This window comes from Sapajus apella, unplaced genomic scaffold (assembly GCF_009761245.1).
Source record: "Sapajus apella isolate SASKATOON/1434 unplaced genomic scaffold, GSC_monkey_1.0 scaffold12, whole genome shotgun sequence".
Taxonomy (NCBI): domain Eukaryota; kingdom Metazoa; phylum Chordata; class Mammalia; order Primates; family Cebidae; genus Sapajus; species Sapajus apella.
The window spans coordinates 18,150,078-18,167,118 of NW_022436952.1; the positions used below are offsets into that span (position 1 = coordinate 18,150,078).

Sequence of the window (17,041 nt, forward strand, 5' to 3'; positions counted from 1 at the left end):
GAGAGAAGCTCCTTTTGATTGTGCTTTTTCCCTCCCTGACTTACTTTGTCTTGGAAGAATAGCTATTATAGAAGCAGCCATGTATTTAAATTTGATCTTGCATATTACCAGAAGTTTGGTCTTTTTTTTTTCTTCTGTTTTAATTAAGAACAGAAATAAAAAGAAAGAAAAATCCTAAAATTTTAACCATGTCCCCACTTGCTCCATAATATAATTTCCCCATAGGCCTATAAAGGCTGAGTCTCAGTCTGACATTTAGATTGCAATATCATGGGGCATGTAGAGAAATAAGTGGATGCAAAATTGTTTTCTTGTTTAACTTAGTATTTTAAGAAACAAAATTTTTCTTCATTGATGTTTTATTACATTGCTGACTTTGAGTGTTATGTTCAATAATGAAAGCATTAATGTGTTTTTTTTTTCCAATTGAGTAGGAAGTTGATACTATTCTGTGTTGTCAAGAAAGAATGAAGCTACATTTGGATAAGGCTATTGCCCAACTTGCGTAAGAGTTTTATATCTCCGTACAATTCAAAATATATCATTGAGCTATACTTTCATGCCTCTCATTCAAATTTCTCTTAGCTTCTTATAAGGACACGCACACACACACACACACACACAGGCATATTCACGTATTTTTATTAAAAAGTTAAGATGATTACTTGATACCCCAGCTACTCTGATGTGATTCTTACACGTTGTATGACTGTATCAAAACATTACACGTACCCCATAAATGTATATACCCACTATGTACCCATAACCATTTATTAAAATTTTTTTAAAAAGACATTTTGGGAGGTTAAGGCAGGAAAATTGCTTGAGCCCAGGAGTTTGAGGCCAGCCTGGGCAATATAACGAGACCTCATCTGTACAATTAAAAAATAAAAATTAGCCAGGCATGGTGGCAGGTGCCTATGGTCCTAGCCACTTGGGAGGTTGAGGTGGAAGGATTACTTAAGCTCAAGAGTTTGAGGCTACAGTGATGAGCTATGATTGTGCTACCCACTCCAGCCTGGGCAACAGAGAGAGACTGTCTCAAAAAATTTTTTTTTTAAAGATAAGTACATGGAATACTTGCTTTACATTTTTATTTAAATAAATAATTCTGAGATGCTGTGGGAAAGATTTCTGCCCTCACTTAAGCATAACTAAGATTTCTTTTAACTCAAAAGACTTGCATTTTTTAAAATAAGAGATTGGCTTATAGTTGTTCAGACCTAACATTTGAAAAAATAATGAGTGTTGGTTCACTCAAATGTTTATTTTCCATACCTCCTTCAAGACCCGGCCTCTGCAATGATTACACCCTTGCAATGCTCTCTGCATCCCACAGAATTGTAATTGTGTACCCTTCCTATTCCTCACCAGAATACACATTCCTCCAGGGCATGGGCTCTCTTTTCTTGGCAATAGTTGGTACTTCATATTTACGGTTGAGGGTGGGATGAGGAATGAGGAGGGGGAAGAATAATAATCAGAAGAAAGTCTTAAGCAATGATCATAGCTGTCAGCATAGGGAAAGTATTGGCTGAGCCTGTTGGCTAACATTAAGTAGAAACATCAGCATTCATTTGCTTATGGCCATGGAAGGAAGTCGTGTTGAATATGCCACCCAATAGGAGAGGTGGCTATGTGTGTTATAAAAGCGTCCATGCTGCTCATTGAATTTGTTCACCCTGTGCATCAGGCTCAACACCACGAAGGTTGGCAAGGTTTATATGCTGAGATTCTCTCGAGCTGTGATTGGAAGGGTTTTTTAATTTGGAAATTGATGAGGATAAGCAAAAGAGTAGTTGAGGACGACTGTATGTGGTTTCTGCTCCCTAGGAATTTTAGAAACATGGTTTAGTGTGGTTCAAAGCATTGGTTCTGATTTCTAATCTGCATTTTATTTTGTAGTCTAAAATTTGCTGTCCATCTTTTGTGTTCTTGACTGTTCTTGGCCTAGATTGTCCTACCGTGGAACAGCCTCATCTTATATAAATCCCCGTTACAAATTGCCTCAATACTGCCTGTGTTGCAGACCTTTGCAGAAAGTTCTGTGTGTGTGTATGTACCTGTTTGGAATGTTTGTTATTAATCCTTTAAGGAATTTGGCATTCCTTTAATACACAGTGGGCAAAATGCCTACCTCACTTCCTGGGATAGCTTCTTCAGGATTTGTGGCGGCCACTGTACTCTGTCCAGGGCAGGTGACCAGAAGAGAGTTTATCAGCTATACTTGTTTCAGAAGGAACAGTGAAACCCTCAGCTTGGATCTCAGCTGAAAATAGAATCTCATTAGGCACTAACAGGGCAGCCAGGGCTCTTCCCGTCTTGGGCTGTAAGACATGTTGATGGGATGCCGCCTCAAACGCCTACCCAAGTAGACTCTGAGGCCAAGTCAGAGGGCATCCAGGCAGCCCCTCCTCGAACAGGGTCTCAGCTCAAGACAGGAAGCTTGTGGGACATCTTGGTCTCACACCAGAAAGGAGAAAGGCCTTCTAGTCCTAGAATTTCAACATAATCACCTGAGGCAAGAGCCTCAGCACAGAAGTGGCAAGGGAAGGGAGCTTTTTCATTTCTCATCCTTCGCACATGTACTGTCTTAGAATATCACAAAGTGCAGATCACTTGCATGCTACTACTCTCATTTACACTTTATAGGTAAGAAAAACAGCTTTGAGAGGTCAAGTGATTTGCTCCAAAGCACAGGCTAAGTGGAAGGGAAGCTGCAGCTAGAATTAACTCATTCTGTTCAACGCAACCTTTACTGGGTGAATGGCTTCGCTCTACCAAAACTGTTTTTAGGTGCTGAGAATATAGAAATTCCCAAGCTCATTCAGCTCTCCTACTTTTTCAAATACTATATATCTGCCAGTGGCTCCCCACTTTTTATCTCTAGCCTAGATGTCTCTTTCCAATTCCAACAACCTACTTCATGTCTCCATTCCATGTAGATGTTCAGTGAACACGCAAGCTTACTATGTCAGCTGGACTTCCATCTTCTCCCCTAGCTTCTCCCTCCCCAGCCTCCCCACGTTAGTTGATGGAATTCCATTATTCCAATGACTCAAGCTCTTTTTTTCTCACTGATGTTCGATCTCATAGGAGATTCTCTTGATTCTATTTTCAAACCATATCCAGAATCTGAATACTTCTTACCTCCTTCACTTCCACCGCCTTGGTCCAAACCGTCTTCATCTCTCACCTGAGTAACTACAGGGCCTCCTCGTGGGTCTTCCTGCCCCCTGCAGTCTGTTCTCAGCCCAGCACCAGAACGAACCTTTTAAATTGTAAGTCAGTGGCCTCCAATTTTACTCTGAGGAAATCCTGACTCCTTCGCATGTCCATCACGGCTCTGCATTATCTGATCCCCCTTTTTTTTATGTCTTTGCTTAATGTTGCTTGGTAAGTCCTATTCTGGCCGTCCTATTTATAATCATAACCACAGTCCTGCTCTCCCTTTTCCTGCTTCGTTTTTAGCATTGTTCTTCTAACCACAGAAGTTGCTGATTCCTTGAATGTGTTCTCTGTCTTCTCCCAGAAGCATGCTGGCTCCTTAGAGAAAAGATGTTGGTGTTGTCCCTTGATGTATCCCAGGCTCGCAGAATGGAGCCTGCCATGTGGGAGGCACTCAGTAATCACTTGTGGAATGAACTATTCCGTGTGGCTCACCTGTCACCCATGCCTGCCCCCAGGGCCTGTCTTTGGTAGTGAGCTGTGGGTCCTCTCTCTGCCTGGCACTACAGGCAAGCCCGTGCAGTCTCAGAGCTCACCAAGGCCTCTTCCTTCCAGCAGGGTGGCTGCTGAGTGTGTGAGCCTAGGTGGACGGTCAATTCCTGATCTCTGTTGAAGCTTTCTCTTATTCCTGCCCTGGAGGTTAATTTTGACCCTTGGTTTTTATCTCCTGGCAAACGTCTTAGCCCCAGCATGATCGCAAACTGAGGTCGCCAATGGATGGCAGGGGGCTCGGCTGTAAAGGCCTCATGATTTCTTGGGAATTTAAATAATGGAGGAAAAGAGAGCTGGGATGTAGAAGAGGAAAAGGAAAAGGAAGGACTGGAAGGCACAGATGTGGACAGATTACTTTGAGTCCGTGTCCCTTCTGGAAGGGTTTGTGTGTTTTAGGAAGATGGGCCCTAGCTGGGGCTGCAGATTCTGGACCCCTGTTTATCTTCACCTGCTCTCACCACTTCCATCCCACCCTATGAAGGGAGAAGTGTAGACAGGGCAGGAGTTAGGGTCCCAGTGACACAGATATATGGGCATCTCCAGAGAGTGCTCATTTTGACTGAGAAATTGAACACTGTGTGAAGGAGGAGAGATGGCTAGAGGAACAGTGAGAGAGGCCCTAACATGGAAGGGCACTCATGTGTCCTTGCAGGACATTGTCACCTGAGCGTGAAGCTCCACTTCCTGACTCTGTTACAGAGCCAACAGAGCATCGCAGCACGAGCTGGAGAAGGACCTGAGTGACAAGCAGACGGCTTATCGGATCGATGACAAGTGCCACCACCTGCGCAACACGTCAGACGGTGTCAGCTACTTCCGCGGAGTGGAGAGGGTCGATGCAACGTAAGTCAGGCACACGCCACTGCTGTGATTTTGACATCATTTAGATCTTTCCCCTTTAGAAAGGACACAGCTTACAGGTTGAAACGGGAAGCATGGTAAGATGTCTGAAGGTGAGAGACACACCCAGCTTTGTACAAGTCTTCAGTAAGCAAGCACTTTCTGTGGTCAGGCCTTGATCATTGCATCCTGAATTCTTTTGTAAAGAAATATTTATTGTTTATATTTTCTAACTATGAAAATAATCCCACTTGATGCAGAAGTCCTACAAAAACACAGACAAGCCATACATTGCCATTGCACAGCATGCCCTGGATGCTGTGGGATACAGGCTGAAAACAGCTCCATGCCTTTCCTACCACAGCTTGTTCAACTTACCCCATCAGTGGTTTCTTCGCCAGGCCCCTGGATGCAATTTTGGGCAGGGTCCATGGTCTCTCCTAGCCACTCCCTTAAAAAAGTTAACTTGATTGAGGTGAAATTCACATACAATACAATGCACCCAGCTTAAATGTACATTTCTATGGGTTTTGACAAATTTGTATGCCTATATGACCACAGCCACAGTCAAGATACAGAATATTTTCATCACCTCAGAAAGTCCGCTGTGCTTCTTCCCACATTCATGTCTCCTCCCACTTCTAAATTGACCTCCAAGTGGATTCTTTCCTGCAGGGTGGCTTACCCTCAAAGCAGCCCTTCTCTCGGCTCCCCGTGAGACACGCAGTGCCAGTTACCCACTTGGACCTTTAACTTCTTGAGGTGTGAGTCAGACTCACACCTCAAGTGTGAGGTATGTGTTGTCCTAAATGGTTCCTTTTACTTGGATGAGGTGAGCAGGAAGCATCTTCTTTTCTTCTTTGGAGGGTGGGAGGTGGGCTGGGATGGAACCGTATATTCTGACCACTAAGCCCTTTAAAAGGCCTCCTCTATTTCCAGCATGAATTCTTAACAGTCTCCTGTGGAATGTCAGGGCACAGAGCATCTGGGATGACACTTTGATCATCAGGGCCTGAGTTAAAACCTCTAGTCAACAGCAAGAGTCTTATTTAATATCTTATTCCAATGAGCAAATGAATTTCATCCATAAGCCTACCACGCAGGGACACTCAATGTTAACAGTTTAGGGCTGGGCATGGTGGTTCACGCCTGTAATCCCAGCACTTTGTAAGGCCGAGGCAGGTGGATCTCTTGAGGTCAGGGGTTCATGACAGGTCTGGCCAACATGGTGAAGCCCTGTCTCTACTAAAAATAAAAAAGTTAGCTGGGTGTGGTGGTGCGTGTTGGTAATCCCAGCTACTAGGGAGGCTGAGGCAGGAGAATCACTTGAACCCAGCAGGCAGAGGTTGCAGGGGGCTGAGGTTGCACCATTGTACTCCAGCCTGCGCGACAGAATGAGACTCTGTCTCAAAAAAAAAATAAATAAATGTTCATAGTTTGTCTTTAGTCCTTCCAATATTCTTTCACACATAGATAGGGATTTGTATTTTTAAGTAATGGTATTACACACATACAGTTTATATAGCCTGTCTGATTTTTCAATAACATTGTTTGTAAAATAAATATTTTACTTGAACATAAATTTGCATGGTATTTGAATTACTTTTTTGAATGTAGCATAATCGACCTTTTTGTTTTAAACTTTTGAACATGTAGGTTGTTTCTAATTTTTCAGGGATTAGCATAAATATTGCTGAAATGAGTATCCTCACACATAAATCTTTGGGTATATTGTTTCCTTATAATACATTTCTAGAAGTGGAGTTTCTGGAAACATTTGGATGAAAGGCTCTTCTTGCCTTTTTACCCTCCAGGAAGGTTGTGCCAATTCACCATTCTCGTCTGTAAGATACGAGAGAAACTTTTTCTAAACATACTCGCCAGCACTGCAAATTATCATTTTCTCTACTCTTGCTAATATTTCCTTATTATGCTGTTTTCTTTAGTGCTTCTTTGATTACCCTTGAGGTTGAATATTCTGTCATACGCTTATTGATTGACGTGATGTGTGACACATTTATAATGAACCTACACATTCTCGTCATTCATTAATCCTTCTGCCCCCCGAAACTGGCAGAAGAACTGGCTTATGTTTTAGATTTATAGAAAACTGATTAGCAGTAAAATAAGAAATAATTAAGAAAAGTTTAAAAGAAGCTTCACTCTGATATTTACATTTATATAGTGAAGCTAGGATCGTTGACCTGGGGGTTGCTCTGTCACAGGATAAATGGTTGCCTAGCGATCCTGTAGGCTGATTCATCACTGTCACCATTGTCTGGTTCTGCTTTTCTTTTTCAGTGTCTCAGTGCCCGAGTCCTGGGCCAAATTTACAGATGACAATATTCTCCGCTCCCAGAGTGAACGGGCAGCTTCCGCTAAGCTAAGAGATGACATTGAAAACCTCTTGGTTGTGACTGCCAATGAGATGTGGAATCAATTCAACAAAGTGAACTTGTGTTTCACCAATCGCATTGCTGAGACTGCAGATGCTAAGAATAAGATTCAGATGCACTTAGCAAAGGTAAATCAACCACTGGTGCTAGCCGGTAGCTGACCTGGACTGAGTGGGGTGCTCTGGGGCCACAAATCTCTCACCAGTCCCAGAGAAGCACCATAGGCACGTGACCGCCTGGCCACACAGAGCAAGAAAAATTTAAAACAGCACAAAGCGTGCCATTTATTTCAGCCAGGTAGCCAGGTGTCAAAATGGAATTGGAATCCACTGGTATTTGGAATACAAAGAAGGCACTGTGTAATGAAAGGTTCTTAGTTGTTAATAGAAACAAAAATATTATTATTAAAGTTTAATGAATCACTGTATATAGCTAGGAAGTGAATTTATTATTAGAACATATGGTAGAAATGTTTTCTGTTAAATTATTTCAGACCCCTTTTCTGGAATACAAAACCAAATACAGGAAACTGTTAGGTAGTTCAAAATGTTTCTGATATTCAAAAATTTTAAGTGCTCTAAGCATAGGAGTTTCACAATGATTCTAAAATGAAGGAGTCCAGCAGAATTTGTATGTTTCAAGATAAACAAGGAGCTCTTCCTTTCCTTAATATCAGTCAGCTCTTACGGTTTGTGTGGATTACGCTGCATATAGTTTGTTGTGTCATAGTTTTTTTAATCGACAAAAAATGATTGTACATATTCATGGGTGGACAGTGATATTTTGATACATTTAATGTATAGCGATCAGGTCAGGGTAATGAGCGAGCATATCCATCCTCTCAAATACTGATCATTTCTTTGGGTTGGAAACATTCAATATCCTTCCTCTAGCTATTGACACTATATCATGTATTGTCATTACCTATTGTAAAAAAAAAATATATGGAATGCTTCATGAATTGCATGTCATCCTTGCTCAGAACCCATGCCAACCTTCTATGCATTGTACAAATTTTAGTATATGTGCTGCTGAAGCGAGCAATGTTGTTTCTTATTTTTAAGAAACTTGCATCATGAGCCATGTTGCCTACGATGGTTTTACCCACTTGAGGGAACCACATTTTCTCAGGCTGCAGTGGTTTACCTTTCCTTCTCGTGGTGCCGGCTTCATGCAACAAATATTAGTTGAGCCAGACAGTGTGTTCCATGCTGTGAAGGGCAGAGAGAAGCATCAAATGTAGCTTTTGTTCCTAGGAAGTTTACATTGTGGAGAAGAAATGCTTGCATAGGGAAAGCTCGTAAACAATTAATACAAATAGAATATTGCAAATTGTGATTAGCAAATAACAAATATGGAAAGTGTTTTTGGGATTTGGAGGGAGAAATGAACATTCCAGGTGGGGCTACATCTTGAAGAAAGCCTTGGAGACAGCAAATCAGAGGTTGAGTTGAGGTCTGTAAGGAGACTGATGTGTGGCTGGTGTAGATAGTTTGTGTCCTGGGAGAGGAACATGGAAAAGTAGGTTGAATACAGGTTGCAGAAGACGTTGATGAGAAGGTTAATGTAATCAGACACTATCAATTATAAGAAGACATTCTAAAGGCCTTTTAGACGGCCACTGTGACAGAGTTCCTTCTTCAATAAATTTTTATTTACTGATATGTTAGTTTGCTAGGGATGCCCTAACTCAAAGTACCACAGACTGTGTGGCTTAAACAGTAGAAATTAATTTTCTCACCGGAGAGAGAGAAAATTAATTAATGGAGGTTGGAAGTCTGAGATCAAGGTGCCAGCAGGGGTAGTTTTCTCTGAGGCCTCTCTCCTCAGCTTGTAGATGGCCACTTTCTCCCTCTGTCTTCACCTCATCTTCCCTCTGTATGTGTCCATGTCCAAATTTCCTCTGCTTATAAAGACACCAAAGCTATATTGGATTAGGGCCCCCTAAAGACCTCAATTAACTTAATCACTCCCACAGAGACACTATCTCCAAATATGGCTACCTTCCGAGGCACTGGGGATTAGTACTTCAACATGGGAATTTTGGGGGAAGAGGCACCATTCAACCCTAACAGGTACACTCAAGCTACTGTGCTGGGCACTCAGGGGTGTTCCTACAGGGATGCTACACTGACGCAGCCTTCTCATGTCTTAGAGACAAGACATGCACATAGAAAACTGGAAGTTGCATCATAAAGGTGCCGAAAGAAGTCCTCAGAAACAGATGAAACATGAACACAGTTTACAAGAAGGAGCAGTTGTTTCCAATGGCAAGAGATAGAGATGGTTTCATGGAGCACATAGTATCTCAAGGAGGCCTTAGTGATAGAAACAGTGAAATGATTTTTAGCTTGGGAGGAGGTCAAAGCTCAAGTGACAGACTGAAGAGTGCCTGGGTTACACACGTGCTGAATCTGTGATTGCATGAGGTCTCTGGAGAGTCAAAGGGGTATTGCAGAGACATCACCCAAGGCCAAAGCCTTGCACTGGAAGTGAATGAGGAGTGGTAGGAAAGGAGGGAGTCGGGACAACACTTGGCCATAGAAAACAAGGTGAGGGTCTCAAGGAGAGGGAGGTGTCAGAGAGGCCTCAATGTCGGCTTTGAAACTGAAGTTTCATGAGAGCAGCTAGGGTTAGAGACAGGATCCAGGGGCCGCCAGGAGACTGGGTGGATGGGAAGTAAAGGAAGTGGGCACAGCCATGGTTGAATACATTTGGCAGAGGACTCAGTTGGGACTGGATGGGAGAGTGGTAGTAAAAACATGGGGTTTCAAAAAAAAATTGGTGATACTTGGGTGTGTCTCCAGGCCATGGAAAGGAACCCAGGAAGAGGGACAGTGATGGGAGGATGTGGAGCTATGGGAGTGCAGAGATCAAGATGCCAGGAGAAGGGAGGTTTTTCAGAGGATAGGACAGGGACTCTCCTTACAGAGAAAGAGGAGGAGGAACCAAAGAGGGATGCGTGTTTATGCAATTTGGGGCAGTGGACTCTTTAAGAAAAAAAGAATATAAAATCAGGAATACAAAACTTCAGTACTCTTCTGTTGCAAGCGAGGTACCCTGAAGCTTAAGCCTGATTTGCTGCAAAGGAAATCCTCTGCGGGGAGGAAAGTGACACTCAAGTTGGTACGAAGAGAAAATGGGAAGAAATGCACTGACATGTGGACGTGAGGAGGGAGATTAGGGCCACTCAGAGCCTCACTCACTTATTTATTTATTTATTTATTATTTTGAAATGTAGTCTCAAAAATAGTTGAGATTTCCTCCACACCCCCTGCCACAGATGGAGTCTCAAAAATAAATAAATAACTAAATAAGTGAGGCTTTGAGTCACTTTGAGTCTCCAGCTCCATCACCCAGGCTGCATTGCAGTGACACCATATTGGCTTACTGTAACCTCTACCTCCCGGCTTCAAGTGATTCTCCTGCCTTAGCCTACTGAGTAGCTTGGACTACAGGCACCCACCACCATGCCTGGCTAATGTTCATATTTTTAGTAGAGACGGGATTTCATCATGTTAGTCAGGCTGGTCTTGAACTCCTGACCTCATAATCCATCCGCCTCAGCCTCCCAAAGTGCTGGGATTACAGGTGTGAGCCACCGTGTCCAGCAAAACCTCACTTTTATCAAAACACAGATGTGTGCCGGTCAGTAATTAACAATGGCCATTGGGGGTGGCATGCAGGGAACCCCTGATTTGTAGCATTTGCCCAATTTCTGTGGTTGAAATATTCCCACCCTGACTGATTTCCAGTTACCAAAACGAGGTCACTGAGCCTAGGGTTGGGGAGAGAGGCGCCACGCACTCTCCAGAGCCGGTGCATGCCAGCTCCATTGAGACACATGGGTTCCCTGGGGCAGGGCTGGGAAGGATCTAGGCTCTTGGTGAAGCGACCTCTTCATCAGCGAGGTCGAGGCAGGTGCTAGGCACGGAGTGGACAGGCAGGTTGTTGAAGGGACTGCACCAAAGCCTCAGGCAATTGCTTCTCTTTGTCACAGACTCTGCAGGAGATTTTCCAGACTGAAATGACCATAGAATCCATCAAGAAGGCCATCAAGGACAAGACTGCCTTCCTGAAGGTGGCTCAGACCAGATTGGATGAGCGAACGAGGCGGCCGAACATCGAGCTCTGCCGAGACATGGCTCAGCTACGGTAAGGCGGGAGGGGACAGCTCGGGGCTCGCTCAGAGGTCCAGCAGACCAACTGGGGCGCCGGGCTCTTTAGAAAGATGCTTTCTGCCCACTCGCATCATGTAGGAGCCTTCTGTGAGAATGGTAGTAATGGGGAGATGTTGTTGAATGGGATGGTTTCCGTGTGGGATGATGAAACAGTCCTGCCGATGGATGGCAGTCACAATTGCACCAGCGGTGTGAATGGACTTAATGGCACTTAAGAGAGGTTGAAGTTTTTATGTTATGTTTATTTTACCACAAATCCTTACAAAAGGAACACACAAAAAAACAACGCTACACACCAAAAAAGTGCTATTAAGCATTTAACTCATTCAGGGAGGCCAGTGTGGTCTTTGGGTTCTTTTGCATGTCCTTGGAGTCTTCGGAGTTCCCAGAATTCCTATGTTATAATCAGCAGTTTGTGACTTTCTGTGTATTTCTCAGCACGGGGGACCCGACAGAAAAGGGGCTTTCAGTACCAATTTCACTGACCCCTATCTACTCATTTGCTGTCTTTGTGGCTGAGGGTCTCATTTAAGTTGATTTCAATGTGTTTCATTTTCAGTAGAAATCAAAGCCAGCTGGTCTTCATCGAGCGCAGCTCCTATATATACACAGCAGGAAGAATCTGACCTCACAGTTTATCTACTAAACACTACATGAATTTTATTATTATTTTAACTTTGAAGATTCCTTCTGGGATGGACTTGTGAGGGACTGGCCGAGATTCCCTCCCCACCCCCAGCCACAATCTGGCTTCATTTCTAATTTCCCAATACCTGTGAGTCTGCCTTTTCTTTCTGGATTTCATCATTGCTATTCTTAGGTCCTAAAACGCTCCATGCAGATCAAATTAATAGCAACTGGAGGAGCCAAGTGGCAGTGCATGAACTCCAGAAGCCTTTCTGGTGCAGTGGGGCGATGCCATTCGCTCTGGTTCCATGATCAAATTCTCGTATCTTGAAGGATTGATCCTAAGGGATAAAATAAAGAAATAAGTGGTGATTTGAGACAGTGGATTTCCTGAAATGGAAGGAAAGGGGGTTCTTGTGAGGCCAACATTGATGCTGACAATAAATAATAATAATTAAGATGCTGATGGTGATAATCAATGCAGTGATAATAGTAGCTACTATCATCTCTTAATCTGACTCTGTGCTGGGCATTGCCCTAAGCATTTTATACGATCTCATTCATTACCTTCATATTACAAATGAGGAAACTGAGGCAGGAGTGGGTGAGTGGCTTGGCCCAGGTCACACTTAGTGGTCAGAGAGAGCTGCAGTTTGAATCTTTGCCTGTCTCACCCAGAGTTACATGTTTACATCATGTAATGATTTTACCATTCCCCTGTCAGGCACCTGGAAGAGCTGGCAAAGTAAATGCTGCATCCTCATCTCTCTCTCACACAGAGGATGAAACTGAGGGTCACACAGGAGATCATTATTGTAAAACACCCTATGTGTATAGCATGCATGTTGTCTGTGTTGACTACCATGAAGCATGCTTTAGGTTAGGTTGTATGCAAATGATCTTCATTTCCAGGATGAGCTGCATTTCTCCTGGTGGAGCTGTTACCTAGTCCATAGCCACAGAGGAGGTCACTCAGGCTGCATGTTTCTCAAAGTGGGTTCTATAGAACCCCTCTTCACGCACAGCTCATTATTTAGGATAAGCATCTCTCCACTCCAGAGGCTAGATGGACCCCTAGACAGCCAGCTAGCGGCACCTCTCTGCTTTAGAAAAACCCAGCAGTGAGCACGCATGCACTTGGCCTGATAGAATTAGATCATCAGTTGTGACTTTATGTAAATGCTATTAGGAGAAGCTGAGCTGATGTTTCATTCTCCAGAAATCTCTGCAGTCATCAGAAGTAGAGATGGGAACAAATAAATTGCTCATACTGCCTTTAGACAAACACAGCGTTGCTTTTAAAATGGGTTTTGAGTAGTGGTCTAGTAGGACTTTGGACTTTTCAAACAATGAGGCATTCACAGCTTCTCCTGAGGAGCTGAATGACTTTTACTCTTTTTTTTTTTCCTTTTCCTGGCTAAACAGAATTTGCTTTTCTTTCACTTCCTGCAGACTTCATAGTATGTCTATTTCCTCTGCTCCTTTATTGACTTTAGAACAAAACCTACTTTTGTTTCTGTCAAGTTTTCTTGTTAAAATATCCTTGCCAAAAATCTTTAGGATTATTATTGGGGGAGGGGATTACTTTCCTTCTTAAATGGATCGTTCTGAAAGCAGCCCTTTGGTGGTCTAGATTTAGAAAAAATAAAGATCATAAACTCAGGGGAGTGGGGACTGAGAAAAATTGCTGTTTTCATTTCAAGACTTTGACTTTTATTTAAAAATATTCTAAATGGGTTATTTCAAAAGTGATTCTAAACATTCTTGGCATTTTTGGTGGTAGGCCAGACAGACCAGGCTCTGCTCCACTTAAATAATCTTTATATATATATAAAAGCTAATATATATGTGTGTGTGTATATGTGTATATATATTAAAACTAATGCGTGTGTGTATATGTGTGTATATATACACACATATATATAAAACAAATATATGTGTGTATATATGCGTATATAAATAAAATACATATATTCACATACATATATATAAAATACATGTGTGTATGTGTGTATATGTGTGTGTATATATACACACATATATTATTTTAATATATATGTGTGTATATATACATATGTGTGTGTATATATTAGTGTATATATATACACATATATTTATTTATATAAATATATATACAAGTATAGATAAATATATGTGTATATATATATAAAACTAATATATACACACACATATACACACATATACACACACATATATATTAGTTTTATATATGTGTGTGTATATGTGTGTGTGTATATATATATATACACATATATACACACATACACACACACACACATATATATATTAGCTTTATATATATATATCAAAACTGTGGTAGCTTTATTTTATTTGAATGCAAGATGTTTTTTAATTCTGTAACTCCCAACAAAAAGAAGAAAGAAAGAGAAAGAGTGGCTTCAACAGAACAGCTCTCTGCAATCAGCCAAGAACAAGGAAATTGGGACTGAAACAGGGCCTTGAAGATGGCGAACAGTGTATTTCTAATTAACGCTGAGGGATGTGGACGTGTGTTATTCCCTAGCTGTGTCCACGCAGCAGTGTGAAAACAAGTACTCTTACTGCCTGCATTCTATGTATCTTGAATTCTTTTTGTTTTGTTTTGTTTTAGCATAGATGTTTTGATGTGTATACTTTCAAACGTTCCCTCCCAGATAAAATTTCCACTAGACTTATATTTGGCTGAAATGAGTGAAGACTCATACATCATCCTGCTCCATGTCCTATGTTTGGGTTCAGGGTTCCTGTTGAAGCCAGGGAGGGTGGGAGACAAGAGGCAGGGTTCGTGTGATTGTAAACGACCCACCATCACAATTCCCATTACCAGTCATCTGCAGCAGCCTCGCTGAAGATCTGTTTCTTTGCTAGTGATATTTTATACCCTGGAATCTTTATAAAGGCTTTCTTTTTTAATTCAATTTGACCCAAACAATAACAAGAAATATGCTTTCTGATGAATTCTCAGATTTTGTGTTTACCGTCCCCAGACCAAACCAAACTTTGGTACTTAAACTTTAATTCTTCCCCCTCCTTGCCATTGGAAAGCGGAAGACAGTAGAGTTCGTAAGATGAAAGGCTCTGCAAGGCTTGGATATGTTCCCATGGCCTGTTGCTTTGATGAGCCTGCGTGGAGGCCTTTACAAGCGCCCTCCTCTTCTTAGGCTGCCTATAAGTGGCTTGGAAGTGAATCCACCTGGCTCCATCCCGCCTTGGCTTCCTTTGCCTTGGGTCTGGGTCTTGTTCTTAGTAGATCTCATGGATTCAGACCTTTGGGCAATTCTCTACCTCCCAAAATGTCCTCCTTCACCTAGGGCATGAAAGTTGGTCTTCGCCCAATAAGTATTTTTTGCACAGGTGTATTTTTGCAGGAGGGGCTATGGATGCAGCCCTGGGCAAGGACAGTAGATGCTGCAAGCAGACAATCACAAGACCCTGAGTGCTGGAAAAAGCTTGGTCCTCTTGGAACTCACAACACTTGGCAGCAGCTGGTTTTTGGGTTAAGGGAGGGACTGCCGGAAGAGGTGTTAGTTCACCTAGGATTTGAGGATGGGATAAATTAGTGGGATGAAGAATGGGTTAGGAGCTTTCTGAGCGTAGGGGACAGCAGGAGTGTGAAGGCCTTGAGGTCCAAGCAGTTGCAAGCACATTCCAGGATGTGTCTGCAGATAATGAGATGGGTCTTCCTGGATCTCTGCTTCTACTCTTTTGTCTCAAGGAGCCGAGAGGGGAATGGGTCCAGGAAATGGGACCCAGTTTCTTGTTACAGCCACTGAAGCTCTGTATTTCCTTCTTAGCTTCTTGGATAACCAGGTACAGCTTACATATGCAAGTGGGCCCTGTGCCGGTGGAGAGGGCAGCTCATGAACCCCGGGGCTCTATTTCCTAGTCTGTAAAACAAAGAAGTTGGGCTTGGTGACCTCTCTAACTTTGTTTTCCAGTTGTGAATTTCTGTGAAACTATAGAGTTGCCTTGGTATAATGATTTTAAAACGCTCTGGATATTTTTCTATAATTATGAAACCCTTTTCTATCTCCTGGGACATCTACATTCCCATTGGTTCATTGTCACCATTCTCTTTATGTTTCTTCATATGTTATTCATTTCATGCATCCCTCATTTGCTGATAAATAAACCCTAAAGTAAAGAAAACGTGACCTTCACATCACTGGTTACGATGTGATGTATTTGGAGTTGTGTAAGCTACAGAAGTGTGACTTCTGCTAATCTAACCATGCTGATTCCCTTATTCTGCAGCCTTGTTAATGAGGTACACGAGGTTGACGACACCATCCAGACCCTGCAGCAGCGCCTGAGGGATGCAGAGGACACCCTGCAGTCACTGGTCCATACCAAAGCCACCCTGGAGCATGACCTGGCCGTCAAAGCCAATTCCCTGTACATTGACCAGGAAAAATGCATGAGCATGCGCAAGAGCTACCCCAGCACCCTCCGTCTGGTCGGCTTCTGCTAGGGACCCCACCGGGCGTGGTTTTGATATCCCTACATTAAGGCTGAGCCAGGGCACTGTCTCAGCATTTGAACCGAGTGCTAATATAGTCACTTATTAAAGGATTATGCTGATGGAAACGTACCAAGCTCCTGTCTCGGAAAGCCTTTTGTTTGCATCCAAACCCTAATTTTCTACTATTTACTGGGCGTCTGGGTTATGGGAAGGATATGAAGAAATATAATCAATCTAATAGAGAAGGAAAAAAGATAACTGGTGTGATTCTTGTCATTCTGTGTGTAATCCGAGTGGGCTGGAAAGGAGGACTGTATTCTTCTCTCTGAGGCAGTCAGGAATCATGAAGTGTGTGGTTTTTGAGTTTTGCTTTAAAGGATCCATGGTGAGAAGGGGAAAGGCCATTGGGGTAATTTGATCAAAAACAAAGGTAGTAAAATACAGAGTGCATTTGGAACAATAGCAGGTAGGCCAGCTTGGCTGTGATTCGCAATGCATAATTCATAATGTGTTTTGCACATCTCTTTTTGTTCCAGTTCAAACTTACATTGTGTGAGCACTGCTTTCATAAAGCCATTTCCCTGCTCAGAGATACTCATCGGTTTCCCCAGTCTCTGAACACCCCCTGTCCCACTTCTCCAGGCACCTCGCCCACTGTATTTCTTCATATATGACACCTTTGTCCTATGTACTGACCATATATTCTTTATATGTTAGTTACCTTTACATTTTGTTTGTGGTTTTTTAAAGTATAGAAGTAAAAATGTATAAATGTTTTCTGTATGATTTATGCC

General features: G+C 42.5%; 1 protein-coding gene and 1 non-coding gene across 2 annotated transcripts in view; one reads left to right on the forward strand and one right to left on the reverse strand.

Annotated features, from left to right (window-relative positions):
- The window catches only part of TEKT3 (tektin 3), a 36,405-nt gene extending 20,025 nt beyond the window's left edge, over positions 1-16,380 (forward strand). Inside the window, exons 4-8 of the mRNA XM_032280221.1 lie at positions 435-505; positions 4,420-4,563; positions 6,862-7,084; positions 10,957-11,111; positions 16,040-16,380. Of these exons, the coding sequence (XP_032136112.1) occupies positions 435-505; positions 4,420-4,563; positions 6,862-7,084; positions 10,957-11,111; positions 16,040-16,256 (810 nt within the window). The 3' untranslated portion in view covers positions 16,257-16,380. The remainder of the gene's footprint in view (positions 1-434; positions 506-4,419; positions 4,564-6,861; positions 7,085-10,956; positions 11,112-16,039) is intronic.
- Positions 7,895-8,000, reverse strand: LOC116553543. The gene has a single exon (XR_004269790.1). It is a non-coding gene; the product is annotated as a U6 spliceosomal RNA (small nuclear RNA).
- Positions 16,381-17,041: the final 661 nt, after the last annotated feature.